Source organism: Lotus japonicus, chromosome 1 (assembly GCF_012489685.1).
Source record: "Lotus japonicus ecotype B-129 chromosome 1, LjGifu_v1.2".
NCBI classification, from domain to species: Eukaryota; Viridiplantae; Streptophyta; class Magnoliopsida; order Fabales; family Fabaceae; genus Lotus; species Lotus japonicus.
The window spans coordinates 116191854-116201924 of NC_080041.1; the positions used below are offsets into that span (position 1 = coordinate 116191854).

The 10071-nt window shown below is 42.5% G+C and overlaps 1 protein-coding gene across 1 annotated transcript; it reads left to right on the forward strand.

Moving 5' to 3' along the window:
• The first annotated feature begins 565 nt into the window (after positions 1–565).
• On the forward strand, positions 566–9704 carry LOC130729617 (uncharacterized). Its single transcript, XM_057581425.1, has 5 exons — positions 566–1165; positions 7132–7168; positions 7365–7601; positions 7684–7731; positions 8919–9704. Exons 1-5 carry the CDS (start codon positions 864–866, stop codon positions 9396–9398), a joined length of 1104 nt encoding a protein of 367 aa, XP_057437408.1. The 5' UTR covers positions 566–863; the 3' UTR covers positions 9399–9704.
• The last annotated feature ends 367 nt before the right edge of the window (positions 9705–10071 follow it).

A 10071-nucleotide genomic window follows, 5' to 3' on the forward strand; every position in this document is an offset into this window, starting at 1 on the left:
ATTGTGATAGATCGACTTCAAATCCTACTCAATCACAAAAATGGATCAAATGGATTGTAAATAAAAACTAGATGAAACTCTAAAACTTGGTGTTGACCCACCCAACTTGCTTGACCGAACCACGACCCGCCCGACTCTGACCTAAGCCACTAAATCCGACTCGACGTCGACCTAATCTCTATATCTGACCATAGTCCCTACCTGACGCCAGCCTAGACCCTAAATCCGACCATACTATCAGCTTTCAGTTTGGTTCAACCTAAAACCAGACATGCACTTCACCTTTGACACACCTATGTTAAAATTCAAGAGAGTGCTAGTAACACTCATTTCAAGACTCTCTTATTTATTCGTTAAAACTTATGTGAGTCACATTAGGGTGACAAAAATGATATATTCAAATTAAGTGAGGATTAAAAGCTAAAAAAACTTCTTGGGCACTAACATTTGATTAGAACATGTTTTGATTAATTAATAACACAATTCAAAAATCAAACAAATTCATTGCTGAGAAATGATGTGAGAGCCATGCGTTTATATATGCAGCATGGCCCAAGTGACAATAAAGCTATTTAAATCTCCCTCTCTCTCTCATCTTTAATCTTAATTAATCCACATTTTGATTTGAAGCAAGCACCTTAAGCAATGCCAACTAAAGAAAAACATAACAAAGAAACAACCTCTCTTTCACTCTCACCATCTTTCCATTTCCATCCATAAAGTTCCCTAGCAATCTTCTGGAAACAAGAACAACAAGAAGAAGATCTCAAATTCACTTCACTTCACTTTGTGAATTCATTCACCAACAGAAACTAGAAACAGAGACTAACAACAGTTCAATACAATTCAACTGTGTGTGTGTGATGGGTGGAGTAACTTCATCCATGGCTGCCAAATTCGCCTTCTTCCCACCAAACCCACCATCCTACAAGCTCATCACTGATGAACTCACTGAGCTTCTTCTCATCACTCCTTTCCCTCACCGTGAGAACGTGGAAATTCTCAAGCTTCCGACACGCCGTGGCACCGAGATTGTGGCGGTTTATGTTCGCCACCCCATGGCTACTTCCACTCTGCTCTACTCTCATGGCAACGCCGCCGATCTGGGCCAGATGTATGAGCTCTTCATCGAGCTCAGCATCCACTTGCGTGTTAATCTCATGGGGTACTCTGTTTTTTTTTGTTCACTTTCCTCTTTTATCTCTCTTCCCTTCTTGCATTTTGGGTTCTGCAATTTTCTATTTTGTTGCTTTGTTATTGTTCTTTTGCTTGTTTTGCTTTCTGGGTTTCTGTAAATTTTGCTTTTTTTTTTTTTTGGTAATGATATATACACATCTCATCTTTGAAACACTTCATTTCCACCTCTTTTTATTTCTATCTCTCTCATCTTATCATCTATCACATCTAATACTTTCTCTCTCTTACTGTTTCTTTTCTTCCTATCTCTCTCTTCATTTCACCTCTCTCCACCTCAAAGAGAGGTGTGAAGATAACATTATTGTTTTTTTTTCCTTTTGGGTTTCTGGGTTTTAGTCTATTTTGTGAGCTGGATTGTAAGGTGAACTCAAAATGGTTTCTTTTTTGGGTATTCTGTTATAAATGATTTGTATAAATTGTATTTGATTTTTGAAATTGAGCACTTGATTAGAAGGAAGGAAAATTCTGATCAGTTGGAGTTGTCTGTGAATGAATTGTGTTATTTGATTTCATAGAAGTAGGATTCATGCTGTTCTCAGGATTTTTACTGCTATCATATTCATAGCTCTATTTATATATTCATCTACAATTATTTTCGCACTTCAAGTTCATGATCATGACATTAGAGCAACCCAAGCGGGGTAAATAGTTATAGTTATCACTTTGGAATTGATAGAATAGGATATTATTTATTCTCTTTGTAATTACGCCTGTAATTAGGGTTTAATATTTATTGTTAGTCAACTAGGTAAGTTGTATATATAGGGTATTTCATTATCAATAATAGACACGGAAAATATTTCCTTCATGGTATCATTGAGCAGGTTCAGATCCTCTCTTCTAGTCTGACCTAATTTTTTATTATTTCCTAATTCTCCTCCACAGCCGCTGTCTTTCTCTCCCTCCTTGCAGCCGCTCCGCCGCCGCCGCGCTCCCCTCTCTCCTGCGCCGCCGCCGGTATCCCTTGCTCTCATCGGTTCTTCCTATCCCTGCGAAGAACCCTCCCCACGCCGCACAGGTTCTTCCTCTCCTCTTGTGCCTGCGTGTTTCTCAGAGCAGGACTACCGTGCCCAGATCCCTCGTTCGAACGCCCCGCCGCCAGCGACCGGCCTCCGCCGTCCCTCGCGCCGTCCAACCGCGCCCATCCCCTCCGTCGCTGCTCCTGTTTGGCTGCTTCCACCCGTGCACAGCCCGGATCAAGAGGACCCGACCCGCGTCCTCTACTGCCCGTGTTTCCTTTTTTTTTGTTTGGCCTCCCAGTTCGTCAGACCGGCTCGCCCAGACCGGACCGGTTCCCTCAAACCCGGTCCAACCGAACCTGCCAGCAACTCTTCACAAAAAAAAAAAAAAAAACTTTAATTTGTTTTGCAGGTTCTATGGCTACCTCCGCCTCCACCACTGACTCTCCAACCGACGACACCACTATGGTTCCGCCTCCCACTGCGCAGTCGTCCTCCTCTACCAAGCCCGACTTTCATCCGGCACTTGCTGTCACCAATATCAAAAACAACATCCCTTTCAAACTCGAGCTCGACAAGGATCATTATGCTTTGTGGGCTGAGTTGTTTGAAACTCATGCTCACGCTACTCAGGTGCTCCACCACATCATTCCTCAAGTTGGCATGGAGCCTCCTACGCGCACCGATACTTCCTATGCCCGGTGGGCCACTCTTGACTCTACTGTCAAACAGTGGATTTATTCCACCATCTCCTTTGACCTTCTCGCCACTGTTATGGAGAAAGGTTCTACTGCTATGGCTACTTGGAACCGTATCGCTTCTATGTTTGAGGACAATCAGAACTCCCGTGCTGTCGCCCTCGACCAGGATTTCATCTCCACTCGCATGGAGGATTTTCCTAATGTTTCGGCCTATTGTCAACGTCTGAAACATATCTCTGATCAGTTGAGGAATGTTGGTGCCCCTGTTAGTGATCATCGTCTTGTTCTCCAGTTGGTCTCTGGTCTCACTGAGCCTTTCCGTGGTGTTGCCACCCTGATCCGTCAGAGTGAGCCTTTGCCTCCTTTCCTCAAGGTCCGCTCCATGTTGATTCTAGAGGAATCTGGTCTCGCCAGGATGTCAGGTCCGGCCTCTCAGACTGCTCTGCTTCCCGTCCACCGGCCTCCGTTGACTCCTCTCAGCAGCGCCCCACCTACCGCAGCGATCAGGGCCACTCCAACCATCGTTATGGGTCAGGGCAAAATCGCAATTATCAGGGTGGTTCTGGTAAACCTAGGAAGAAAGGTGGCTCCCGTTATCCTGGATCATCTGGCTCCTCTGGTTCCTCTGCTGCATCTCCTCCACCCTGGCGCCCACCACCGCAGGCATCCTGGAATCCATGGGGTTGGGCTCCTCCCCCTGGTTGGGCTCCTTCCCCTTGGGGCATGCCTCCTTGTCCTTACCCCACATCTCAGTGGTCGCGTCCCATGGGTGTTCCGCAGCAACCCGGCGTTTTAGGTCCGCGTCCTCAGGCCTACACCGCTACTGCTTCTCCAGCACCCACTGATATCGCTGCTGCCATGCACACCATGTCCTTGACTCCTCCAGACACCACGTGGTACATGGACACTGGCGCCTCGTCCCATACTGCGGCATCTCAAGGTACTCTCACGTCTTATTCTAATTTAAGTCATTTAAATCAGAAACTGATAGTTGGTAGTGGTCAGGGCATTCCAATTCAGGGTTCAGGATACACTTCTATTCCTACCCCTCACAAACCTTTAGCACTCAATCATGTCTTGCACACTCCGCGAATTATTAAAAACTTAATTTCTGTGCGACAACTCACTACTGACAATAATGTTTCTGTTTCTTTTGATCCATTTGGATTCTCGGTGTCTGACTTCAAGACGGGGATGCCTCTCCTGAGATGTAACAGCCTCGGCGACCTCTACCCAGTCACTCGTTCCTCTCCCTTTGCTGGTCTTGCTTCTAGTGTCTGGCACAATCGACTTGGTCATCCAGCTTCCTCAGCTTTAAACCATCTTAGGAATAATAAACTTATTTTTTGTGAACCTTCGCGTTCTAGTTCTGTTTGTGACTCTTGTGTTTTAGGCAAACATGTCCGGTTGCCTTTTAGTTCATCTGCAACTATTACTTTGAGACCATTTGATATTTTGCATAGTGATTTATGGACGTCTCCTGTTTTAAGTACTGCTGGTCATCGTTATTACATTTTGTTTTTGGATGATCACACTGATTTTTTATGGACGTTTCCGATTAGCAAGAAATCTCAGGTTTATGAAATATTTACTACTCTTGCTACACTTATTAAAACACAATTTTCAGCAAATATTAAATGTCTTCAATGTGATAATGGACGTGAATATGACAATGAATCCTTTCATCGGTATTGTGATGCTAATGGCCTTATTTTTCGCTTCTCTTGCCCTCACACTTCTTCTCAAAACGGCAAAGCAGAACGGAAAATTCGCACCATTAACAACATGATCCGCACCCTCCTCGCTCATTCGTCAGTTCCTCCTTCATTTTGGCATCATGCCCTTCAAATGGCAACATATCTTCTGAACATTTTGCCACGCAAGACTCTTCAGAATGATTCTCCTACTCAGCTGTTGTATCATCGCGACCCTTCCTACTCCCACTTACGTGTCTTTGGTTGTCTATGTTTTCCTCTATTTCCTTCCGCTACAATAAACAAATTGCAACCACGATCGACTCCGTGTGTTTTTCTAGGGTATCCGATGAATCACAGAGGTTATAAATGTTATGATTTGTCACACAGAAAAATTTTAATATCGCGGCATGTCATTTTTTATGAAACCCGATTTCCCTTTGCTGACCTATCCTTGACTCCTGCCCCTTCTTATGAGTGTTTCACCGAGGACCTCCCTCCTTCCTTGATCCACCATTGGCAAACCGTATCCTCCCGCCCACCTGACCCTCCGGTCCAGCCGTCGAGTCCCACTGACTCTTCGCCTCCCTTATCGGCTCCCGTCTCCCCTACCGCTTCTCCCTCACCTTTGCCCTTGCCTCCGGTCCCTCCTGCACCACCCATACGGACCATGACTACCCGTAGCATGCACGACATTTCCAAACCTAAAAAGCCTTTTAGTCTTTCGGTCTCTATTGATGACCCGTCCATCTCACCCTTGCCTCGTAACCCAAAACAAGCCTTATCCGATCCAAATTGGAAGTCCGCTATGCAGTCTGAATTTAATGCTCTTATTAGAAATAATACGTGGGAGTTGGTTCCCCGTCCTTGTGATGTTAATGTTATTCGTTGCATGTGGATTTTTCGCCATAAAAAGCGGTCTAATGGTTTGTTTGAGCGGTATAAGGCTCGTCTTGTAGGTGATGGCAGGTCTCAAATTGCAGGTGTGGATTGTGATGAGACATTCAGCCCCGTGGTGAAACCGGCTACCATCCGGACAGTTCTCAGCATTGCTCTCTCCAGATCTTGGCCCATACATCAGTTGGATGTCCAGAATGCTTTCCTGCATGGTGATCTCCATGAGACTGTCTACATGCATCAGCCTTTGGGTTTCCGCGACCCTCACCACCCGGACTATGTCTGCCGTCTGAAGAAGTCCCTTTATGGTCTGAAACAGGCGCCTCGTGCTTGGTATCAGCGATTTGCTGATTATGTTTCCTCTATTGGATTCCGGCACAGCACTTCAGATCATTCTCTTTTCATCTTCCGGCAGGGTTCTGATATTGCCTACATACTTCTCTATGTTGATGACATCATCCTGGTTGCATCATCGCATGATCTCCGCAAATCCTTTATGGCACTTCTTGCATCCGAGTTTGCTATGAAGGATCTCGGTCCTCTGAGTTACTTTCTTGGCATCGCTGTCACTAGACATGCAGGTGGCCTTTTCCTCAGTCAGAGTACTTATGCTACTGAGATTATTGCTCGCGCCGGCATGGCCTCATGCAACCCTTCTGCTACACCGGTTGACACCAAGCAGAAGCTCAGTTCTTCCTCTGGGACTCCTTGTGAGGATGCCTCCCTATATCGGAGCCTTGCTGGTGCCCTACAGTACCTCACATTTACTCGTCCTGACATTTCCTATGCTGTTCAGCAGGTTTGCTTACATATGCATGCACCCCACACCGAGCACATGCTTGCCCTCAAGCGGGTTCTCCGCTACGTTCGTGGCACATTGACTTATGGGCTACATTTGTATCCCTCCCCGGTTGAAAAGCTTGTTTCTTACATTGATGCTGACTGGGGGGCTGTCCTGACACCAGACGCTCCACTTCTGGTTATTGTGTTTTCCTCGGTGACAATCTCATATCTTGGTCCTCCAAGCGGCAACCCACTCTCTCTCGCTCTAGTGCTGAAGCTGAATATCGCGGTGTTGCTAATGTTGTCTCCGAGTCCTGCTGGATCCGCAATTTACTTCTGGAGCTTCATTTTCCTCTCTCTCAGGCAACATTGGTCCACTGTGACAATGTTAGTGCTATCTACCTCTCTGGGAATCCAGTGCACCATCAGCGTACCAAACATATTGAGATGGATATCCATTTTGTTCGGGAAAAGGTCGCGCGTGGCCAGGCTCGCGTCCTTCATGTTCCTTCCCGTCATCAGATTGCGGACATTTTTACCAAGGGCCTACCTCGGCTTCTTTTTGATGATTTTCGTTCCAGTCTCAGCGTCGGTGAACCTCCCGCTTCGACTGCGAGGGTGTGATAGAATAGGATATTATTTATTCTCTTTGTAATTACGCCTGTAATTAGGGTTTAATATTTATTGTTAGTCAACTAGGTAAGTTGTATATATAGGGTATTTCATTATCAATAATAGACACGGAAAATATTTCCTTCAGTAATATTGATCTCAAAGTTGATACTTGACTACCCTTTATAGAGAAATTGTTTTGAAGTGTATATATTTATCTCCACAGCATATATTTAGAGTATAAAATTATTTGTCTCAACTCTCACGCCAGTCTGTAATGTTGTGCAGGTATGACTATTCTGGATATGGGCAATCATCAGGAAAGGTTTGTATTTTGTGAAAAATATGAAATGCTTGTTCATGTTGCATCACACATAAATTTGGATGGTGTGGTAGAGTTATTGTTAGAAGTATAATATAAACATTCATGTGTTCTTTACCCGAAAGCTTAAGCTTTTGGGATAATTGATTCATGACAATTATAATCCACGCTGATGAACATTATTTTACCTGAACTGTAGCCAAGTGAGCAGAATACATATTCAGATATTGAGGCAGTATACAAGTGTCTAGAAGAAAGTTATGGTGCAAAGCAGGAAGATGTAATCCTTTATGGACAATCTGTTGGAAGTGGCCCAACTTTGGATCTTGCAGCTAGGTTGCCTCAATTAAGAGCTGTTGTTCTGCACAGTCCCATACTTTCTGGCTTAAGGGTCATGTATCCCGTAAAGCGTACATACTGGTTTGACATATATAAGGTCGTATACTGTTTTTTTTAATTTCTAATAATGTACGCGAATTCCTTAATCTAATGAGGTGCTGCTTTGTGTTGATGTGCAGAATATTGACAAAATTCCCCTAGTTAATTGTCCTGTTCTCGTAATTCATGTAAGTATGCTTCAAAGATATTTGTTAAGCTATGTAACTGCATCTATACTTTTACTACAGGCTTAGCTTCTAGATTAGTTGCATTCATGTGGCATTTTTATGTTTGCTGTATTTTATCTAGGATACATGACTGCTGACTTGTTTTTTTTACTTTGTTATTTCGTTTTGTATCTTGGAACCCTTGGTCTAGATTTGAAATATTTGAAGTATTTTTAATTTTAAATAATTCTGTTTACCAAGAACTTAGTAATTTGTATTTGTTTGTCTTGTCAAAAAGGTGAAAGAAGGATAGAACACTCTAATGAGAGCACGTATAAACTTAGTTCTATTTGGATAATCCACCTAATTATTTAGAGTTAAGATTCTATATGTTCATGCCTAGGACAAGCTCTTTAGGCCTTTAAATTATATGATTAGCAAGTCAGTATGTCACAAGCTACTCTATAGATAAAATTTATTTGGGTAGAGAGTATAATTGTAGAAGCTAAGCTTTGGGGCGAAATGCTGATGGTTTTGTACTCTTGGGACCTTGCTTGGTCTGCAGGGAGGGAACTAGGTTCAACCAAAATGGGGCAGTCACCCCTGAGAAAAAAAAGTTCGTTAATAGAATGATATTCAAATGATGTATCTGTGCTCTCAATTTCTAAACAACATAATTTAATTAGTCATTGTATTTCTCTCCGCACATTCCGTGGTAGTCTGAATGTGCTTTTGGCAAATCCATGTCTCTTTGTCATTGGAGTGAATGTGTTTTAGGCCAACTTGAACATAAATACAAACAGACACTTCATTTTTCTGATTCTGTCCCTGTTGGCTGTTGCTATGCATATCTACTTCTTGTCAAGGGTCTAAAAGATTGCTACATGCAGTCATTAGTGAGATTGTGTCTATTTTCCTAATGCAGGCAGTGGCATCCTTTTAGGGAATCATATTGTAAATGACTTCTTATGGTTAAAATAGTTGCTACTTTCGGACTCTTCACCTTTCCGATATTACAATACTCGTCTGTTATGTTCTCTAACCAGTGTAAGATTGTTGAACATACTGCCATTCACTTAGGATCTAGTAAAAGCATTTGAAGTTTAAACCACAATGGATAATTAGTCAACATATTTACATAACCATACATCTTATAATTAATCTCATAAATAGCAGTTACCCACCACATCTTTTATATCAATATGTAGGGTACTTCAGATGAAGTTGTAGATTGTTCCCATGGTAAGCAACTCTGGGAACTGTGTAAAGAGAAGTATGAACCCTTGTGGCTCAAAGGAGGCAACCACTGTGATTTGGAGCTCTTTCCGGAGTACATCAGGCATCTGAAGAAGTTCATAGCAACTGTCGAGAAGTCTCCATCACAACGGTTCAGTTTCCGAAGGAGCACGGACCAATACGAGCAGCCTCGGAAGAGCACAGATGTTTTTGAAGTGAGTAGAAAGAGCACGGATCGTAGAGAAAAGCCAAGGAAGAGCACAGAAAAGCTGAAGAGCTTGTCCAATAGTAATGGTAGTGACATGTTAGAGAAATTGAGAATGTCCTTTGATCATAAGGAAAGGTCTCGGAGAAGCGTGGATTGCCATGAAAAGTCTCGAAAGAGCGTTGACCATCAGTTAGAAAAAGGAAGGAAGAGCGTTGACCGGCTGGACAGAATAAGGAGTGGATGATGCTTGTGTTAATGAAATTATTATATTCATGCATGGGTTGGTTTTGTGGATTCTTTTTCCATTTTTCTTTTTTATAGTGGTCTACTGGATGTGTAGTATGGCTTATAATCTTATATGAGATATGATGACTATTGGCATTCAAGAAAGGGTTTGGTGTTACAGTGGGTGTCATTTTTCATTCAGATGTGTTGGCCTCTCCCTGTCTCTGAGCAAGTCTTTACTCAGAATCAGTTATGGTACTCCCAAGCACTCACAGAAATTTCTCTCCATATTAATTTTAGAATCAATTATATAAGGATTTCCAAACATGTGTTGTTTGTATCTGCAATTTTTTTTCTAGTTCTTTTTTTGAAACTTGCAATTTTTTATCTAGGAAATGCAGATAAAGATCTTTTAGGATGAGGCCTTGACAAGTTTCAAATTGGTGAGTACACAGAAAAACGCATTAAAAATCACGTTTTATCTCAATTCTACAACTCCCCCTTTACTTTATTTTGACCAATTTTCAGAGTCTGAAATGTTTAATTATTATGGACTGTGATTGATGTGTCATGGTCGATCATCCATTACAGTTATACAACTACCTTTCTATTTTTTGTCTGTTATAATTCCCTTTTAACTAATCTACATAGATTAAAAAATTGTTAAATTTGTCCGTAATCTCAAATCTAAA